The sequence below is a fragment of the Drosophila mauritiana genome, chromosome 3L (genome assembly GCF_004382145.1).
Source record: "Drosophila mauritiana strain mau12 chromosome 3L, ASM438214v1, whole genome shotgun sequence".
Classification (NCBI taxonomy): domain Eukaryota; kingdom Metazoa; phylum Arthropoda; class Insecta; order Diptera; family Drosophilidae; genus Drosophila; species Drosophila mauritiana.
Genome location: NC_046669.1, coordinates 6,313,370 through 6,336,312, shown reverse-complemented (window position 1 = coordinate 6,336,312; position 22,943 = coordinate 6,313,370). Strand labels below are relative to the sequence as shown.

At 40.9% G+C, this 22,943-nt stretch overlaps 1 protein-coding gene across 1 annotated transcript in view; it reads right to left on the bottom strand.

Moving 5' to 3' along the window:
- The window catches only part of LOC117141971 (bifunctional heparan sulfate N-deacetylase/N-sulfotransferase), a 58,838-nt gene that overhangs the window by 20,985 nt on the left and 14,910 nt on the right, over window positions 1–22,943 (bottom strand). Inside the window, exon 3 of the mRNA XM_033305770.1 lies at window positions 4,483–5,556. Coding sequence (XP_033161661.1) covers window positions 4,483–5,084 — 602 coding nt within the window. The 5' untranslated portion in view covers window positions 5,085–5,556. The remainder of the gene's footprint in view (window positions 1–4,482; window positions 5,557–22,943) is intronic.

The window sequence follows — 22,943 nt, the reverse complement described above, 5'->3', positions numbered from 1 at the left end:
GTCCAACAATATTGCAGTGTCATTGTGGCTCGAGCACCCGAAGGATACGCTGCAACTTTATATACTGGATGCGACACGTAACGGTTGTAGCCTTCAGTTGGTTTTAAAGCGCCATGAATATATTTTAAAGAGTAAATTCATTTTATTTAAATATATTCTGAGCTATGCTTTATACGTATTCTAAGTATTTTGCAGTCGTCCAATTAAAGCTGTTTAATATGCTTTAATACTATAATGCAGCTTCTTACTTGCCGTCTCTGTTTCATAATGCAAACGAACGCTCACATTACCGGAACTTTCCTCGGGCAAAATGGTTTACTTTGGGATAAAGCTATAATGGCAAATTGAATAATATTGTACCGCCACTGTGCGTCAAGTATTTTCCCTTTGTTCTGTTCGCATATTTTCGAACTCGAGCATTAAGAATTTCTCCGGCAGGCGGCCGGCCACTTAAGAACAATGAGTATGAAAATCTACAGAATGGGAACCGATGAAAACACTTGAAATAAAGCCTCGACATCGACGACTCCTCAACGATTGCGGTCGGTTGGTCGGGTTGCCAGGGGAGATGTGAGAGAAAAAAAGTTAATTAAATAAATCAAGCAAGGCAAGTTCAATTGAATTGCAGCCGGGAAATGAGTGGGAAAATGTCAGGGCAGGACGAGAACACAGAATGGTAAAAAGGACTTCCCGTTGGGAGTCTTCGCTGGACACTCGCCCAGGCCAAATGAACTGTGAACGGGGAAAAGTCGGGAAATTGCCAGACGGCGCGGAATATGCAAGAGGCGTCGCCATCCAGCGGCGTCTGTCCTTTTGTGTGTTTGCTTGTTTGTTTGTAATTGCATTTAAAGCAAATAAACGTAATTATTTATTGCATTTCGCAGCACTCGACAAACGGACAAACAGACAGTGCTTTTCCAGTGTTGGATGTACCGGAATCCTTGAATGCATTCCACTCGCTGTCGTTTCTTTTGCCGCATGGATTTGTGCAAATACGCATATGTAATCGTATTTTAACAACGTTCAGGCAATCGATGGATGTACATACTGACCGGCGGCCATTTGTCGTTTATAATCGCATTTTCAATTAAAATATTTAGTCAATTAATGCACGCAAATGTGAATCACATCACGTATACGTCATGTACAACGCAAACAAAAACACTCGCTATTTACGCTCAAATTACTCGACCGACAGCAGTAATTTATGTGTTGATTATCGAGGGCATTTTGGCGCTAGTTCAGTGCATTTATACCAGTTTTAGTTTTCAGCGTCCTGCGGAAAAAAACATCTAACATCAAATTGCATTTATCGCACTTAACACGCAAACCAAATAATGTTCCTAGCCAAACGCACACGGTCGTAGTATATATGTACGTTGATGTGGAGCACTGTGTTTGTACATATATACGTGTTTATTTGGCGACAGCCGTTGTGATTGCACGTGACAGGCGACCAGATAGTCGGATGCGCATTCGCAGGATAGCAGCTAAACAAATGCACTTGTCAGCGAAATTAGCCAAGTATATCGCAGAACATTACCAACTTTAATTGCTTATTGAACGGACAGAATTTAAGAATGGTTTAAAATGTTGAGTATAAATTCCAACAACAGAAATTAAAGATATATTCAATAAAACTTGCAAAGATGCAAACAATGGAAAGTGAATAGTTCAAACGTACAAAATTCACTATTTAAAAGTTTTGTAATCCAATTCGATATAACTCAATTTGCAACTGGTCCTTTATTCAAATGCGGAATTAGGAATTACACAATTTGAAAAATGCATGTAAATTAGTTTATTTCTGCAGCATGTTTTGTCAGGGTTTTGCATTACAAATCAATTATTGCCGGCCTGTCAGGATGGTGTTTCCAGCTGTCCATTCCCCCAACACCAAGCCCCCTCCCCCCCTACCATTTCTAGCGCCCCTCTGCCAGTCAGTCAGTTTCATGCAAATCACGTACGTTTGCATTTTGTCAAAATGCGTTTTGCACCTACAAAGGCAGACAGCAACAGCAAAAACAAATGCATTTATGCATATGTATGCCAGTGTGTGTGTGCATATTTGTGTGGGTGATCCTAGTAGTGGCTTTGTGTGGGTGTGCGAGTGCAAATAATGACAGACAGCATAAACAAACACGCACATCAGACTCCGACTGGCGTCTATGGCCACAGGGGCAACCTCAGCAGCGGAGGAGTGAAAGCCAGGATGCAGGACACGCCCACAAGCGTCCCTTCGTACCCATACACACGCTTATACTCATACTCTCACGGGATCAGGGAGAAGGGCTGGCTTTAAACTTGGCACGTCACTTGTTTCCGCATTTTGCACGCAACAGTCGAAGGGCCTTAAGAAGTACCGCTTGCACCTCAAAAAACTGGAAGTATTTCATGTTATCAAGCAAGGATCAAGGATCTTTGCGTCGATCTAGAGAAATTGGCAATCGAGGGGTTTAATACGTAGCCCTTATAAATCAAAGTTACCCTACGTTTAAAAGGCTTGGCTTTTCTTCAAGTGTATCTACTCAGCAACACATGCACACACCGTCACTTTGGCCATATGCATGCAACAATCATGTAGTTGGGCCGACTGAATTCATTAAAATTTATCATACGCACACACAGACACACATGCACACACGCACGCATTTCGTGTGGACAATTACTCGGACTTGGGTTATTCAATATAAGGCAGGACCTTTTTGGGCCTGATTGATGGTAACCCACTTAGCCAACCTAATGAACTTTGCCACAGTCTTGGACCGTAAATTAAATTTCAAGTGCCCGACCAGGGTAAATATTTAATAATCAACTAGCATTTGGGAAATGTAAATAACACTTTAACTAGTGGCAGCCAGCAGGATAAGGGCAGGACTCTTTTCTGTTGTTGTTGTTGTTTTCGCTAGCTAAGCTGGCGTGCTGGAAAGTAGGGAAGTTCGAAAAAAATGAAACAGAAACTGAAAAACAAGGACCCACCCACGCAACCAGGTCCTGCAGCAATCTTACTGGCAACGCTTGATGAAAGTAATCAAAAACTTCGCTGGTTGTTTGTGCAACTACTGCAGGCTAAATGGAATGGGGTTTCGGTAGAACTGTTTGTAAACCATAATTGCGCGCAAAAGTAGCTAACAGGCAGCAGGCAGGTGAGCAAAATAACTGCTACCTGGCAGTCAGCTAAAAATTTCATGAGAAAAATTTAATATACACCCGCGATTCCCATTTCGGAAATGGCATAAATTCTGAACTCGCACAATAATCAGCAAAAAGAACACGCTGCCAACTAGTGCGAACAGCCAGCAGAAAGAGCTTCTTTAGTTACGCGCAGCACAATTATGAGTAATATTTCCACCCGCTTTTCCCGCTTTCCCGCCCACTTTTCCGCATTTCGAGTACCACTTTGGAGTTCACCCTATGCGAAAAGCTTGCACCAAATGAGTTTTATTCTCGAGTATGTCATGGAGTAGACGGGAAGCCGAAAAAGAAACCCCAGGTGCTGCTGCTGCTGCTGCTACTGCCGGGTTTTCTTTGAGCGTGAAGCCAACCAAAAAGGTGTTGAACTGAACTCAAGCAAAAGTGGAACTTGTCGATGGCAATGGGTAGAATGAAACTTTCCATTCTTTTATTTGTCGCTGGGCCGGTGCAGCCATAGAAAAATCGCTTGATGATTTGCGAAAGGTGGATAAGGCGGTCAGGTGAAACTTTTGGGGTACTATAAAAATTGAATGGGACTTAAAAGTTGGAGAAGCGCATAGAAGGCATTAAAATTTTAGTGCTTGTTTTTGCGTGAGCCAAGCGAAATTCGAAATGAAAATGCCCTTAAATCTTCGCCACGAAAAACATGACTTTTCGTTTACTACGAAAAAAGGGTTGCTTTCCACATATACATTTTTTTCAATTTACACACACCCTTTTGTGTGATTTTTTTTCTTCTTTTTTTTTTACTTTCGGCCAGCCACACACCTGTTTTAATTTAATTTGCAGCATATTGAAAACAATTTGCCTCCCTGGCTCCCTCGTAAACCACTTGAAATTGAACAAAAAATCCAATCAAACACGGCACACAACAAAACGCTTCCCCACATTCATGGCCCACAAAAAGTGAGCAAAAGCGAGCAGACTGAAGTGCATTTCCGGCATCGACGCCACTTGAACACAAAAAGAATTCGCGAAATGGCCACGAAAAAATAGGGTTGAAGGACGGGATTGCCAAAACCAGTTTTGAACCAAGCCAATAACACCTGACTCGCATATTCATGCCATGAAAACTAAATCCAGATAAAGTTTAGTAGTTAATAGAGGTAAGTTTCAAATCCCATCTTCGTTATGGTACACATTAGGAAATTCGATTTTAAGCCGCCAAACAAACCAATCAAATCTTCCGTAATCTCCCACAAAACACAATCAACCCACAATTTTAATCGCATTGCATCCTGGTCAAAGGGTCACTCTTTGATTCATTTGATTTCATCCGGTACTCACCCATTAAACACGCCCGTATCGACATAATGCGTGTAGTAGAAAATGCTAACCACCGTAATGGCCAGGAGCGCCAGGACACATCGTCGAACGTTGATGCCAAAGCAGCGACGTGCAATTAAATTACAACAATGGCACATCCAACCGGCTGGCTCGGAGCCACCGATTCCACCACCGCCTCCACTACTGGCCAGGTGGTTGATGCTGCTGCTACCGCTGGCGATGCCAATTGACGTTGATGAGGTAGGACTGCCGTTGAAATCCAGACTGATACTCCCGATGCTCCCGTTCCCGTGCCCATTCCCATTTCCATTTCCATTCGATTTACCCTTGTACGTGACAATGCCGGCGGCGGTGGTGACATCGTCCTCCAAACGCAGCAGCATTGTGCGATCCGTGATGGCATGACCATTGCCGAAATGCTTATTGAAGTTGCTAAAGTCCTGGCCGACAGCATTCGCATCCGCGTCCGCATCTCGGCAGGAATCCACATCCGTTTGGGTGCCGGTCACGGAGCTACCAAATTGCATCTGCGGCTGCTTAATGAGTTTTTCATATTTGCGATTTGCATTGTTATTATGTTGATTGCCGCCCGATATTGTCATATTGTCGTCGCTCCGCCTCGGTGGTACTCTCTATATTATATTTTATATCTGTATAATTGGCGATATGTGTGGTATGATACCTATATTGACTAAACAGAGCGAACGAATGGCAAACACTCGCGATTCACTATGGCACTTCGATTCCGTTGCATGAATATTGAATGTTTATTCTTCAGTTGTCCAGTCCAGTTTACTATATAAATATGCATGTGTTATATGTTCATTCGCATAAATCTCTTGGTTTTCATTAATATTCAGTTCGCTATGTTTACTTTTCATTTCGCCACTTGATATGTTTCCAAATTTTCAAATACTCATGTTGCTTGGCCATTGTGGCGCACTGTTGTTGCAATTGTGCTTTCGGACAGGGCAGACGGCCATTATCAGTCATATAAAGACGGAAGAGACCCAGTTCCAGACTGTCCGCTCGCAATCAGACATTGACTGCCGTCCCAGTGGGTCGTCCTCTTATCTGCAAAGCAAACGAAATAGAAACGTAAACGTTATAAATAAATAGTTGTCATTGAAGTTGTAGTTGTCATCAGCTAAGAAAATCGCATATCTTTGTTTACACACAAGCGTTTTAATCTAATCAGGTCAAAAGTTGTTAGCCCTTTAGAGAGTATAGTAAACAAAATGTATAATTAAAATATTATACTGATTACTAAATTGTAGACAGACAGTCTTAAGCTTTTGATTAATATTGATATTTATATTATCATTAAATTGGCAATTTGAAGTTCACAACTTCGTTTCGCAATTATTTAGAGTTGCAGGTATCAAATATCTAGTCTATCAAATATTTAGTCATAAATTGAGCTCAATTAGTTGCCTGGCGTTTATTTACTACAGTAATTTGATTGTGGCACCCTTGGTTGTCAGCCCTTTTCAATTATATGTCACATTTTATCGATAATCGTTATCACAACTAATTGATGGTGGCATTTCGGTTGCCCTGCCTTTGGCGCCAGGCACTTTATTTTGTGTAAGGTTACACAAAAATGTGGGTTCCTTACTGTTTACCAACGAAACTTGTCAATTTGTTGGCGCGGTCTCCTCAAATGGAATGTAAACAAAGTGTTAAGGAAGCCGCAAATAAAGCGACAAATTGCCAAAACCGCATTTGGAGTACATAGATACGAATATATATCTCGAGGTCTACCCTGAATTTGTCCTTGTGAGTGTGGTGTGCTTAGCCATTAAGTGCATATGCCTGCCGCAGTTTACAAAGGTCTTAATGGCCCTACATGTACATACATATATCTATCTATATATAAAGCAATCCCCAACTTATTTGTGGGGCACAGTGTTCAGTTTAATTGGAAATGGCTGCCGGCTGTCAACGAAAAATAAAGACAACATACTTCGGGGCGCTTTATGGCCCAGCGAAATGAGTCAATAATGAGTTTTAGATGGCCAACAATGTTTGTCATGATGTTATGTTCTCGATAAACATACTCCAACATGTGTTTCCCGATAACACAATAGATAAATAACCATTTGTGTGCGTTTTCGAGGGTGAATAAATGGGAAATTCAAGCAGTAGCTTTAATGACTTGAAGCATTGTGAAAAGTATCTAAAAATTTAAACCTTAAATAAGCTAATTAATTAAATATAATAAATTCTATATTATAAAGAGGTACTGTGAACAGAGCTGCAATTGTATCACTTTAACATCCGTGAGCATTTCAAACAAATCTATCTTGTGCAAAAGTTGCAGCAGGGAAAGTCAAACCCTTTCACTTGAAAATACTTTTCAATTTCTGCGCTCAACTTCGAACTTCATTTCAGTTCATAAGCAAACCGCTTGCCCTCTATCTCGGCAAACACTTAAAGTAATTTATAAACTGGAGTCTTGCAAAAGGAGTCGCAACAGGAATTACTGCGGAAAGCGAGGGTTTGAACAGCCAGGCATTCTTTGCCCTTGTTTTCCTCAGCATGTTACAAATTTATCATTAAAATGTCAAAACTTAAATTGATTCAAAAAGTTTAGGAGCAGCAGCAGCAGCAGTGACAATGCTGCCACGCCCCCGTCTTGCGCCCACGCCCCCGTGACCCCGCTTTTCATAGCTGCAGTAGCAGCAGCGGCAGTAGTAGCAGCAAAATTCAAGCAGAAGCTAAAGGAAAAAGTTGGTGCTGTTGTCGGGAAAGCTTTTGCTCGGGGTTTTTCCTACTTCTTTTCTTCTTCTGATGATGCCGCATACTTTAAGGCGCTCTGGCACCAAAACTTTCTGCGCGTTCTTCGTTAGGCAAACTTGTTTAATTTCCTCTTCAATTGCCCGGGAAACCAAGCGAAACAAACCAAAAGTTGTCCTGCCCCCAAGTCTATCTGTGTCTTTCACTTCTGGTTTTCTTTTCTGGGGTTTTTTCTAAAGTTTTTACATTCAATTGTTATTTGTTAGCTGCTGATTTGCTCGTCATACAGTTTCGAGCATCTACCCCAAAGATAAGCCACACAAAACACGCAGAAATAAACCAAACTGAATTATCTCAAAGAGTCTCCAAATGAATTTTAATCAAGACAAAGTAGGTTTAAGTTTTATTTCAAAAACTAAGTACAAAAGGTAAATATTTTCGCAAATAATAAGAATATCTATTAATACCATTAGTTATTCGTTTTCTCTTTGCCGTTGAGTAATTCAATAATTCAAACTAATTTCGAGCATTTGTGTCTGTCACTTCCTAATATCTAGATAATCGCACATGTTTTACGCAGTTTATCCGAATTAGCCGTGTGAGTTCTTGAAAGTGTTTTATGTTTACTTTGAATTCATTATGGAAAGGGGGAGAAAACGATTTCAAGTTTTCACACCTTTTCCCTGGGATCCCTTTCCCTCCCTGCTTGAAAAAACGGTTTTGAAAACTATTTATTTTACGATACATTTTGTTTACATTGCTCGAGGTGGAGCAGCGATGCGAAGCTCCCTCAGCATATTTTTCCCTAAATTGCATTGAGTCGTGTGGCAAGCAGCGGTAGCATCAACATGGGGTAGCACAATGAAGGGCACCCCCGAGATGCCACCACCCCCGAAAGTCCCGCCCGTTGTATTTTTGGCCCTTTTGGCTGCCTTTTGTGCTGGCCATTTATCAGTCAGCGAATGTTTGTTGTGGCTTTGTTTTCCCCACTCCAACTTCTATAGTATTTCCATTATTTTTCCAGCTCTTGTTAGTTTTTCGCGCATTCATGCCAGCACCCCACCGTTAAAGCCGCCTGTCAGTGCCCAACATATTGATAATCGTTTTCAATTTGTGCTCGGCAATAATACAAAAAAAAATAAAAGAAAAGAAATCAATTGTCTTTAGTAAATTGAATGCAGGCTACAATAAGTGTGTACAAAAACAAACAGACATGCAATGGAAAAAAGTCTGGACAAATGACTTTGGCTTTAACCAAACTGACAAGACAAGACCTCAAGTCTGAATACTCCGGTTTCTGTTTCTGTCTGGTTATTATTTTGACTGATGAATGTGACTTTTGCGTTTCCATTACATGACGCCACGCCTGATTGCCTTTCCCATATAGATTTCTCCCCTTTTTTCCACGCCAGATGCGTGGGCATAGAGTTTACAACTCCCCCGCACCAGCCGAAAAATAAAAGAGAATGTGTTGTGTATATACCTATAAACAAATTTGTATCTTAATGAGTTTTTCACACTTTAGCGCCTTTGGGTTTCGTGTGAGTCTTTGCATTGGAATTTCCATCGCCTAATGTTCTTTCAATGTTCTCTGTGCGAGTCTCTTCATTATTAATGTTGCTATAAATCAGTTAGCAAGACAATTAAATTGACACATTCTGTATATATTTGAGGTTTGTTCTTAGATTTCTGGGTTTTGTTTAAGCTAACAGATTAATAGCCTGACTGGGAGTGATTTGAGGCTTCTAGAGTGACTCTCTAATTTAGTACACAATTCTAAATGAAAATTCCATTTACTTATAGGTTGATATTTAATTGCAAACACTAGGAAAAGTGTGCATTGAATGCAAATAAACGTTTGCTGTACTCTGTACTTTTGGTTTCCAAAAGCAATTAAGTGCTATTTGAAAGGAAATAAATTTATTTTTATAGGTGGGCAATCAATTTGCCATTGCTTACTGTAATATTTGCTATCAATTTCATAATAAAAAGTGCACTCAAGAACACTATTATTTACGGATAAAAATCATTTATCTCGGCTGTAGCAGAAATTTTATAAAGTAATTTGGAATTTCCTGGATTTTCCCACAATTCTCTGATTAATTTTTTCCTTTGTTCGTAACGTAATTTCCTTTATTCCCACAGTTCTCACTCGGCGAATGTCAAGTGTCACCGAAGTGCCTCCTAAGTGTTTCTGTTCTTCCCAGCATTTCAGCATTTTACCATTTTACCATTTTACCCCGCAACTTTTCCCCTTAATTGTGTAGCTTGCTGGTTTTCCTTTTTTCTGTCAATTATCCATGTACATTTGCCTAATGGTTTTTATATTTGTTTTTCCTTCACTTTTGGCCTCGAGCTTTTCTCCTTCGCTCTTCATCTGCCGGCCGACAATTTCCATTTGCGAGCTGAAAACTCTCAAGTGGATATAGAAAATCAAAAAACATTCATTTATTTTCCACACATATGTGTGCATATTTCAAATTGGCAAATTAGCAATACATTAAAATCCCACTCAATACCAAGAAGTTTGGTCTTAAGAGACAATTCACTTGAATTAATCGAAGTTACGTATGCCAAAGCAAGAAGAGCCCAGTTTTTCAAGGAGACACTTGCAATACGTTCATTTGTAGATTTACTGAGCTGATTTGGGCCAAAAAGGGGGTGAAAGGAGTGGGCCAAAAGCAGGTGGCCCGTCAGACTGACTGACCTAGTTTTGTCTAAAAATACTCAGCCACCAATAAAATGCCAGTCCGAAGTGTTTGAATGTATTCTAGATCACTTTGATTTTTATTTCAATTCGCTAAGCGGAGGGGGAGTTTTGAGGCAGAGCCTCTGTGCCAGGGGGACGCATCTCAATCCGAGGGGTTTCAAGTGCTTAACACTTGAGGCTGTGGCTCTGGTGAGCAATTTGCACAATTGAAAAACTGTCTGCCCTGCGCTCGAGTCTTCTACTAATGAGGGTTCTGAGTGGAAAATCGCAGGGGGAATGCGAGATTTTCTATTTCGGGCCCTGCCTGCAGTCTAGATATGTGTATTGCATATAAATTATTCCCACATCATTTGGTTGAAATAACTCACGATATCATACATACATATGTATATTATTCTTGGCCGCTGTAGACCTAATTAGAAGAACTTTAAAATAGCTACCTGCATCTTGATTTAAAATTTAAGAAATGTGTACTACAACATCTGAAACTTACTTTTAAAAATGTAACAAATAAGATAGGAAATGTAACAAGACCAGTACATTGAAGTACTAAAATATTAAAAACTAATAGCATATACTGTACAAAAAACATTGTGAGTAAATTATATAGCATGATTTTCGGTTTTTGCAATATATTTTCGCAGTCATTGCTGCCATTTTGCAAACATCCTAATCACTGCCTTTTGGGTCACAACTGAATTTCGCTGAATCTGGCAAGAAACTTTCGCAGAGGCAGTTACAATGGTAGCCTCCGCCAATAACAAGTCAAAACCAGTTACACGCCCGGTCAATTACACAAAGAACCGAAACGAAAAACCAAAACCGAGGGGAAACAGCGAAACAACCAGGAAAGCCAACACCAACGCAGCCCCATCGCTTATGACTTGCACTACCAATTGTACCCCTTCCCCCTTTTGGCCAACAAGCCGATGGAAACAGGCTCACAGCCGCTGTCTGCAATTTGAGGCTTTACTGTCACTCAGTGTGGCTCAGAGCAAAAGCCAAAATGCGTGGGCCACCTCTTCTCGGCTCCGACAAAACCCACGCCGAAATCTTAGCCAAATTGTTGGTTGCACTTGCAACATTTGGGAGAGTTTATCGGTAGGTCGAGGTGTCTCACAGGCCACAGAATGGATTTCTGGCTCTGCGGTCGAAGTGGCATGTGGAAGGAAGAGCTCTCGGTTCGGTTTGCGGCTTCTCTGGCGAGGAGAGTCCAGCCCAAGAGTCAAAATCACTTGCAGACTTTGACAATAACCCTGCGACTCAATGGTTCCACAAGAGGGAAATGAATCGTCGACGATTCGGGGTGGGGCAATACGCGGGCAGAAAACTGGAGTCCAGCCACGTGGGCGTCCATTTAAAGAAAACGAATTGCTGCCCCAATTTGTGCGCCGCTGGAGATTTGAGTCAACAAAGTCAAGCTCAATTCAGTTTTCTCTTATTCTGCTATCATCTATAAATATTGTGCCTTTGGACACTGAGAAAAAAGTGTGATCTATAATATGATTTTCAATCCCTAACGTTTGTGCTACAATCTAAACAATTTCCAGACCTAAGATTTCATTTTAGCAGTGGCAATTCCCATTTATTTATTCATTTTCATAATTATTTACATATTTACGGCTGAGTGTGCAATCAATTGGAACGCGATAAGCGGCGGATGAGAGCAAATGAAGCATTAGAAGTGATTCCATTGCCACCGGAATGTAGGGTGTATAGCCCGGGGAAGACCTTGAGCTATGTCAACAGCACCAAGTTAATTCAATTAATCGGCATGTGCCCAATGCACTGAGAGAAAAAAACATATATATACCATTATAGATGAAGAAATAAAAAGCGGTGACGTTCATAAATCTTAATCAGTTAATGGCTTTGTTTAACTATTAGAGATAATTGCAGTATCAATTATCTGGGCGTATGCAAATGAGGCAAATGAGGTTCTCTTTAATCAAGTCATTAATGTTAAGGAAATCGCCGGCTCATCATCATTCGCTGGCCTAATAGTTTTTGGCCCTTTAAGCTTTAGTGTTGGCATTATATTTACCCCCTGGTCAGCAAAATTGTCCCTGGTCCAAAAGCAGCCCATGCAAATATAAGCCCAATTTCGACCATTATGGTAGCACACACACACACACAACACCCCGCTCTCAACCACTTTTCTCATCAATTTATTATGCTATTTGTGTGCGCTAAAATTAGTTAATGAACCCGGCCTCAATGTAATAATGAAAGCCGTACTCGCCACCCTCTGCACTATAAACTGTGGAACAGTAACTGGCGTTGTGATTGAACGTCCCCTGAAAACGGATATATGTACATATATGCCCCGTGCCACACAGCCATCTCATGGTCTCATCCTCGCTGTTGTTGCCGCCTTGTTGTTGGTTGTATAAATTAATTCCCCAGGTTAACTGCAGAGTAACGTTTTATAATTAAGCCAGCTGCATAATTATGGGCAGCAAACACACACTCACACACAGCCGCCGTGTGCACTGCAGGCAGGCTGTGGGGCACACATTAAATATATAAATATGTGCACTCCGGAAAAGGCATATATGCGTCAAGTCGGAACCGGATCAATCCTCGCAGAAGTAGGAAATTACTAAAAGCTAGCTGGAAAATACTCAAGAGCGTCATTTAATTACAATCCTTTTCCTTTTCTTAAAAAAGTAGAGCAAGTATTTTTTATAAAAGAAACACTGCATGGGGTAAACTGGTAGAGCAGAACTTTAAGGTTGATACCAAATATAGAACTTTTAATTGTTACCTTATATGTGAAGTAAGATAATGATATATCTTATGCTTATTTAAATAACTTCCCTTTCTTCAAGTGCATGCATGTGTGTTGTATATTTATAGAAAACCCATATCGGTTGAGAACTGAGATACACGCAATTGGCGACATTTAAGCACGCAACGTTAACCCCTCGATGACCGGCGCCACCCAGCACACACTTATTATCATAATGAACATCAACGATGGCGATGGCGACTCTGGATTGAGCGGGGTATCCAGGACACGGTTAAGTGGTTTGCCGCATAATCGACGGGGAGGATTCGGGGACGACTCGGAGGTCTGGAGGCGAAACGGATCGAGGCGTCTGACGGAGAGAAATGTTCATTAATATACAAAAGCTCGGGTCATCCACAAAGTGTCCGTCACACGATGGCCAATGGGGATATGCCGTGAAGAGTTCCTGCGAGGAGGTCCTGGCGCGGTCCTGTCCCGCCTGTCCGCCCCCCAATCATGCCCGCTCTCCTTTTGCGGCGGCCCATCAAAAAGCTTTATCACTCGGAACCACCCCGCTTTTCCACTTTTCCATCCATTCGCTCCGTCAGCGAGATATTGCCACGGCCTTTTTGGCCCTGCCTCATGTAAAAGCAATAAATAATGGCCCAGTTTATACGGGGCATGTCTCGTCTATGGCGCGGAGCGTCATAAAAATATTTTATCCATTAGACATAGTCTCTCTCGTATTGTGGGGTCTGAATTGTTGCTTCAGTCTGCCTAATGGCCATTAATAATTGTTGAATTAATGTCAGCTGTGGAACTGGATCACAGTTCAATTAAATGCACTTCGGTTGAGCCATGTGGCGTATACTTGATGCTAATTCTATGGCCACCTAATTTGGTCTAAAATGATTTCTTAATATTTTCGCACACCATCTGCAACTACTTCGCAAATCAATGTTTATGGCATCGCAATTTATCTCTCCTTCGACATAAACAACTCTTCGGGGTATACAAACTCAACTGTTTGTCCTAGTTTCGCATTTGCTTTCCTGCTGCCGAATCGAAAAATAGACTAGGCAAATATACAGCTTGGAAAAATTGCATTAAATAAATATTATTCAAAGGCATGACCCGTACATCATCATCGCTGGGAATTTCGGCATTTGGCAGTGTAATTTTTCATTTCTAGCTTGACACGACACGAACCAACTGAAAACCAGGGCGAGTGCAGTTCAATGACATAATTTGTCGCAGCGCATCAATAGAGTGGACAGGGACCTGAGATGCGGAATGGCGAATGGAGCACGGGGCATGGGGAATGGAAACCGAGGAGCTGGGCCATCAGTGGGTTCGCAAAACAATGGGGCACCGGGGCAACGTCAACATTGTCCAAACGTCAACGATGTTGTCGTCATCGTGGAATCATCATAGTCATAATCATAATCATCGTCGTCGTCATTGTTTCGCTTGAACTTTATTGTTTTGATTTATGCGCGTGCACAACGAGACAAGGCGAAAGGGAAATAGAACTCAACACCGCAAGAAAATATTGGTAGGAAATCGAACGAACTTTGAAGCCACTCTGAAAATTAGTCAATAACCTACCAATCATCTATACAGATCATATGATACCATAATACCATTCCAGACTATGTAAACTATGTTACATACATTTCAATTTGATTAATTTCTTTCCGAAGGCTTAACCACAGCTTTTAGGCCAGCAATTTTTCGCGAGTGTCAAGAGGTCAGAGCAAAATGGAGCAGTGCATGGTAAGCGAAAACTTTGCGGGTTTCAAACTGTCTTACACTGTCGTTTGTTGGACCCCATTACCTCCCCCAATGCCCCAATAGCACCTTCCCCCCGCCCCTCGCTCGTTTCGCCTGCACTGGACACGTCGCGTTGTTTATTCCACCAACGCCAAACAATCGCGAACCCAGTCGTCCGGCTCAGTTGTTGTTGTTGTAGTCGTCGCCAAAGGCAAAGGAAAGGCGGCAGAAGTGAGGGGGAGATGGGGGAGCAGTTCGTTGGGAAAATGCTCGGTGCAAATGAAAATGATGTTGTTCAGCTGCCACTGGCATCCAGGCATCAGCAAGAGCCATCACCATTCCTGGGCCCGTTGCCCGATTATGTTAATGTGCCCAGAGATTTCTGCCATTATGATGTTGTTCACTAGACGACCACTCTGCATATTTGACGGGGACCGCAGCAGTGACTCAGAGAACCCGTTGGGCAGCCGTCACCACTGCAACATTTTCCCGCTTTTCACTCTTGGGCGCAAACTTTACCCGCCCCTCCCCGCAACGACACACAGTCTTTCGCACAGGCTCTAAACAATTTCAAGTCTCGGCTGTTATTTTAGCCATCGGCTGTAGTTGCTCGAAAGTAGGGTGAAGAATATGCCATGCAAAAGTACTTAGCTAAATATTTGAGAAGCGCGGAGAAAGGCTAAAAAAAGAGATACGACTTACGCCTGAGATGAACAGAGTTTACTTTAAATAAAAGTCTTATTACAAGACGAAGGTGTATGAAACTTTAAACAACGCAACTAACTTAACTTAAGTTATTTCAAGCTCCTTAAATATATCATTAAATAAATTCTTGTAACTTCAAAAATCAAAACACATATGAAAATTGCTCTGACAAGTTTTCTAAAATATTTAATTTATATTCTCATTATTATTTTCAAACAACTAAATCAAATGCATTACGAAATTTGTTTGTGCAATTTTATCAGCGAAAATAAATTAAACTGAATTATGGTTGATTTAGTGTGTTTTTGTCTATCTTTGCGACCCACAAACGATGGCTTCATTACATTGCAACAATTATAATGCAGCGCAAAAAATATAAAAGCAAAAATTAATTTACATTGATAGTTTACTTTGGTCGTGCAGTTTTCATTCAGCATTGTAATAATAAATAATACGATCTAATGCCTGAAATCGGCCCCATAATTAAGCAGGCATACAGAATTTGCAAAGGCAACAAACAAAGTTGCGGGCAGCAGCTGCATTATATGTATATAATATTTTATAACAACCTCCCATAGTGTTGCATCCTATACATTTCTCGTTTTTCTCCCAAGGGGCAGCCGTGAATGCAATATTGAAACGCATTTTTCTCTGCCTCTCCGCCGTCGTCGTATCCGTTGGTTTCTTTTTTTTTTTGTATTTTTTGTCATCAAAATCGTGAAAAATTGTTGCAAACTTTGACAGGGCAAAAATTATGATAGCTGTTTTGCTGAGGGAATTGGGGGTGTTTCTGCGTGGCTGGTAATAATTTTATGTCATAAATAAATCGTCGCGAATTCTTGTTGTTGTTGCCAACAAATAAAAAATCGACCCATTTGTTATTGAATTTAAGCTTTAGACTGGGAAATATATTCAAAACGATAAGCATGGTTGGGTAAGAGGCCAAGGGCACATTTCCCTAGAAAAACAATATTTTACAATGCTCACCAGAAGTGACAGAAATTCGCTTGCCAGGCATTTATTTTGTTAAATGATAACGAGAGGGCGCTAACGAGATTTCAACAAATTAGCGAAATGATTAAATTTAAAAAAAACATTTTACAACCGCCGTTGAACAAATTATAAATGACATGCCGCTGCAGATTTTATGTGAAAAAAATCAAATAAACATGCAAGGGGAATGTTTTTATTTTCTTTGTATTTTACGAGCTGTCGAATGAGCTGACAACACTCAGGTTGAAAAAAAATTATAGCTGCAGCTGACACATTTTTATTACTTAATAAAGCAGAAGCGCGAAAGAAACGAGAAGTTCAAGTTTGTGTGGGAGTAAATCTGGGTTATGGGTTATGAGAGCTGCCCTATATACATATATATATAAATATTATATATACACAAAGTTGGAGCAGAGATAAGTCCCAATAACTTACTGGCCAGACAGTTTGGACACCTACCCGACAAACAAACTTTAAATTTCAGCCCGATGAAAGTGTTATTTGCAAGAGAAGGAATAGGAATCGAAACTTTTCCCCAAACTCCCCCACTGGCAAAAGTTAATCGAAGCCGGAGAACTTCCAACAAATTGACCGGAAAATGTTTGCGAATTGCCAACGGAACTGAGTTCCCCAACTTGCCTCAGATTTCGGGTAGCAAACTGGCCAAAGGCTATCGATACCAAACATACACGATGGCCAGAAAATTAAACGGGCAACCAAAGCTAAGTAAACAAGGCAAAAATTTCATTTTAAAACAAAAGTTTTTTCCAAACTTGAAAATATAACAAAAAATGACACTATTTTTTTGTTAAAAAGTCATTTGAAATATATCAGACCCATTGAAAGTATACTCTCATTTTTTATCATTTATATTTTATAACGATAGCTTAAACCGAATCCGTGCCAAATTATATTTATTTTTTGTCAAGTGCCGAAAAGTTTCCGGTTTGGCAAACTTTTATGGGGAGGAACAGATTTTCTAATGAAATTTATTAAATTGTATTTGTGGCAGCCAGTAGAAAGTTATATGCGCCCATTTGGGTCAATGAAAGTAGCCACCGCTTCGAAATCAATTGGATTTTGATAAAGTTCTGTTCTGTTCAATTTTCCTTGCATATAAACTCCTTTGCTGCGAACTGCAAGTGTCACTTGGCAGTTTGACACTTTTCGTGAAGCTGTCGTGGAAAATGAGTGGAAAAGGCCAAAGCCAATCGCAATCCCAAATAGCAATAAAATGTTCAATAAATGGAAACAAAGTCAAGCCAAATTGACATTCTTCGCCGTTGTCAAACTTAGGGAAACTTGGCTAACGGAAAGATTTTTCAATGGGTGTGCTTGGGTTGGTTAGCCACTTTTCAGCAATTTGGTTGTTTGTGTTCGACATGGCCAAAATGGAGCCAAGCAGCGGGGAGCCGGCAGCGCGGAGGGGCCCACAAAATGGGTATAAAAATAGTAGAACAAGTTGAATATGCTAACCACAACAGACGGCCGCCAACTATTTTAGGATGCCAAAAAGCCAACAGCCAACAGCCAACATACAGCATCCAACAGCAACAACACGAAGTCGACCTGCATGTTGATATCGCGCCGCCTGTGAAAACAATGCCAAAGGCCATGTGTAAATATGCTATGCAAAGTTTTTTCTTCGCTTTTCCCCGCTTTTCTAGCTTTTTATGTGCTCCTATTGCTCGGGGATGGACGTCAGATTTTCGCATAAATGTCGATGCACAGTGGAGCAATGTAATTGCGGGAAAACGATGGCAAAATTAAGTTCTTCGAGTGGAAAAGTTTTCTTGGAAATGAAAAGTAAATTTGACTTTGCCGTTGGAAAGTTGCTATTTGTATGGTGGAAGTGGTGGGGGAAAATGTTTGGTGGCTTTTATTACTATTTTATTGACTGATATTTATGGAAATTCTTACGTGATTGTTTTAAATGAGCTGTAAAATGTTTCTGCACGCAGAGAAAATTGCTTACCCTTGCAATTTAAGCAAATTAAAATTTTATTTTATGATTTTCTTTTTCGAGATTTAAGATAATGAATATTTATGTACTATACTGTATTCCACTTTGGATTTTCCCATTTTGCTTTGCTCATTATAAGTGGAAACCTTCATTCATATCTTCGCAATTATTCTACTCATATTCCTAGAATTTCGTTTTTGTTTCCTAATGTTGGCCAACACACCAGCAAAAAGAAAGCCAGCTTTAGTTATTCAGCGTTTTTTCTATTTTCGTTGAGGTTGTTGCTGTCGCTCCCTATGCACATTTAGCAATGTTAGGCAGTCAACCAAAAACAGATTTTTTTGTCACAACGAACGCCGCAGGCCACAACATAGCTGAAAACAACAGCGGCGACGACAGCATCGAAACGTTAGAGAAAAAAAAATGGAGAAGGAAAGAAATCAACTTGCAACATGCAACAAAAGCCGCGTTTCGTTGCTGTCGTTTGGGCCATGTCAGTGACCGAGAAATTCCTGGCATGAAAGTTGCAAAAATCCTAGGCAACACACAGCACAGGCAACTGCACAAAACACAAAAAAAAAAAAAATACAACAAGAAAATAAAAGGCAGCGACGACGGCGGTGGTTTTTATTGCCAGTGGCAGGATAATAGCAAGCAACAATGGCCGTGGGAAGCCATTGCAGCTGCATCCTTGTTGTCATTTCTAACGTGGCTCTCATTGGTGTCCTTAAAGTCCTGACTCCCTGCCATTTCGTTCCCCGGGAGACTTGCGAACTTCATTTTGTTGTCGTCAACACTCGGAAGAAATATCAGGACAAATTGGTCCTTAATTGGGTATTTCAAACCGACTTTGAAGTATGTTGAAGTGTCACAATAAGTAAAAATTAAATCAAGCCTGATATTAATATTCATACGGATTAAATGGCAATCGGATTTCACTTGTTACCACACTTTTCTCACAGTGCTGCCCTTAGCCGCTTGATTGCTGTTATCTGCTGCTTTGTTTTATTTGAACTTCGTTCCGCCGTCATTTTTTATGCCATTTCCAATGTACTTATTTTTTTTTTATTGAAGTCCTTCGTTTTGTGATTTGCCAAATTGAATTTCCAACTCAATTTGCCGAGCCAACAACTTCATCTGCACTGACTAATTAGTCTGGCGCTGAAAAGTATACTATGACAAAAGTAAAACCCCAAGGAGCAGCCAGCTCCAACACAATCTTAATTAGTCTGGGCCGAAAATTGATGAGGATACATATGAGGAGGCGGCTGAGCTGGCCGAAATGCAGCCATATTTCGTAAACAGAACCATTGGCCAGGCTGAGAGCCATGCATAAAATGAATATCAATTAGGCCAAATGCGAGTGGAAGGCCGGCTTCGATTTCAAAGATAAACCCAAGGATGTGTGTACAGCTGCTCTGAGTGTGCCTCGTATTTTGTTGATTAAAGTCTGTTTGCCATTTCAGAAATTTCGTTCTCCACTATCTATCTATCACATCTACAGAGTAAAGCATTTTCAACATTTTGTATAGAAAGGTGGTGCAAAAGTAGAAAAACAATAGATTAAGAGATTTTAAAAATGTCTTTTTAGTTTTAAAACTCTTTGAGAAAGCAGTAAGAACTATAATCTACTTTTCTTTAAGTGCACAGCATTCCAATTTATTTAGAGCAGATAATATATGTAAGATTGTTTATTATTATTGTTTATTATTAATTTAATTATTAGTTTAATTCTAAATGCGGTAATTATATAAAGTATTCTTAGTTTGTGACCGAACGACTGCTGCTGAGAACTCGACTGACTGCAACGCTGACTTCCACTCAACTCCACTGCTGCCTTGCGATCGTTCCTTCGATGACTGATTGTCGATAACTTCGATTTCCGACAATCATGTTGCTGCTCAACAGCGCTGCCAACCGGGTTGTTGCCAGCCTTCAGCCTTACTCCATGTTACATTCGGCCCTCCTGATCATCATCATCCGACCCGGATGACAATAGGTCTGCATTTTCGGCTATGTACTTCCACAACTTCATGTTGTCACAGCTGGTGGATGTGACATTGTGTCCTTCGACGTTTGCTGCTTTTTTAACGTCATATCTGCCATTGTCTTTGACTCCTGTGACTTCGTATGGACCTAAATACCCGCTTGCCATCTTGCGGCCAGCTACAAATTGGGTCCTTTTAATTGCAACCAGATCACCTGCTTTGTATTTGTATTCAGCTCGGCGCTTTTTGTCGTAATTGCGCTTGTAGTCCTTCTGCGCCTGCTCGATGTTGCGTTTTACCAGCTGTCTCATCTCATAGCGGTCCTCGTTGAATTGACAGACCACTTCTTCTTGGAGCAGTTCCAGTAACCGATCCTCAACTCGGGTGTACATCTTGGTGCCAAACATGACCTCAAATGGTGACAGCTTCAGTGATGAATGCACGTGACAGTTGATCGCCTTTTGTACCTCAGGCACATATTTGTACCACTTCGACGGTTCGTCTGAAGACAGCTTTGATATTATTGCCAAAATTAAACGATTTACTCGTTCTATCTGGCCGTTGCCTCTGGCCACTCCAGTAGTTGTGCAGACGTGTTCCACGTTATGGCTGCTCATAAATTGTTCGAACGCACCACTCGTAAAGGCCGTTCCTTTGTCGCTAACAATTCGCTTAGGGAAACCAAAAATGTTTGACCAGTCGGTCAGCCTCTTGACCACTTCTTCCTGTCCGGTTGATTTGGTTGGGAATAACCAGACAAACTTTGAAAACGCATCGACTGTTGCCAGAATGTATTTATACTGTTTGGCCGATGAATCCATTGGCCCCAAATGATCGATGTGTAGTGTGTGCAACGGTGCGTCTCCTTTATCTATGCAATTTAGATATCCCTCCTGCTTTCCCAACTTTTTGCTGTGGATGATACATTTTATACAGTTAGAAATTAGCTTTTTTACCTTGTATTCCAAATGAGGAATAAAAAATTGCTGCTGTATGCTATGCATCGTCTTTTGCAACGACAAATGGCCAACTTCATGTGCGCTTTGAATCACCTCCCTCTCCATTAGTGCAGGGACAACCAGTAGTTCATTGCCATTGACCATACTATACAACAGGCCACCTTTTAGCTTGTAGGGTTGGAATAGACGATCTTTTAGAATTTCCAGGATTGCTCTAATTGAATCATCGTTCTGCTGCGACTTTTTAATACGTGCTGTCAACTCGGATGTTATCATCATGCATGCTTGGGGATGGCGGCTTAAAAAATCAACGTGTCTCATTCTTTCTCCTGCACGATGTTCGGGTTGAAAATTAAAATCCTGCATATAGAGAATCCATGGGCCAACTTCTCTTGGGACATCTGCTTTTTTTTTTGTTTGTTTAAATGCGACACAGTCCGTGACGAGCTTGAAAGGGACTCCCAATAAATAGTGTCTGAACTTTTTCAGAGCTAAGTATGCGGCTTTTACTTCAAGGTAGTAACTATGACGATTTGATTCGGCTTTTGTAGTTTTTCTGCTCCAAAAGCAGACTGGGTGAAAACTGCCTTCGAACTTCTGCAATAAAACGGCTCCTAACCCGTCCTTAGAGGCATCTGTATGAAGTTCGGTTTCTGCTTCTCGTGAGTAGATCCTCAATACTGGTTCGTTTACCAGAATCTCTTTCAGCTTATTCACCGACTGCTGCTCTACTGGTCCAATGTTGAAAATGGCATCTTTTTTTAATAGGTCCGTCAGTGGTCTCGCAATTTGGGCGTATCCAGGTATGAATTTTCTGAAGAATCCTGTGAGACCCAGAAATCCTTGAACGGCTTTTACATTCTGAGGTGTTCCAAAGGAATTCACTGCTGATGTTTTCTCTTTTCCAGGGCATATTTGTCCACCTTCGATAATATGTCCCAGGAAATGAATTCGCCTCTGCATAAAGTTGCACTTCTTCCATTTTATTTTTAGACCAAATTCTGCAGCTCTCTTAAGTACCATTTCCGTCTTTTCCATGCATTCTTCTGGGGTAGCGGCATATACAATTATGTCATCCATATATAGCTGCATTATATTGGAATTGATTAGTTCTTGAAAAATAAATTGAACGAACCGTATAAACGCTGCTGGGGAATTCTTAAAACCAAAGGGCGCTTTGTTAAACTCGAATAAGCCTTCTCGGGTAACAAATGCTGTGTACGGCTTGCTGGCTTCTTCTACGGCCACATGAAAAAATCCGTTCTGTAAGTCCATGGTTGTAAACCATTTGGCACTCTGCAGTTTTTCAAGCACCTCCTCCATTATGGGTACCGGAAAACAATCCATCAGAACCATGGTGTTCAATTTTCTATAGTCCACGCAAACGCGTAGGGTACCATCCTTTTTCTTGACAACGACTATGCGACTGGCAACTTTTGATGTAGATTTACGGACGATTGACTGCTCGACCCATTCCTCTACCTGCTTCTTTACAGCTATAGCTTCTTCTTCAGATAGTCGGGTGTGTCCATGGCGAAAGGGTTTAATCACGCCATCAGGAATAATTTTGAGTTCGACTGGACATTGCTTTATCTGCTTGGGTGGTGTTTCGTATGTTCTCTCTATCATGCGTTCAACGTCTTCTCGGTATTGTGGTGCAACTGTAAAAGAAGATTCTTCACAAATATTAACCATTTGGGAATACTCAACCGCTTGTTTTTTATCTGCTTCCAGGTCAAGAAAAGTATAGCCTTCTGCACTACAGATAAGACAAAACTTGCTGATAAAATCGTGTCCCACTATTCCATCGCAACTGAATTTAGAATCGTGGACGACTAAAACGTTGTGGCTTGCTTCCACCTGGTCGGTCTTGATTAATGCTCTGAAGCATCCAATCGGC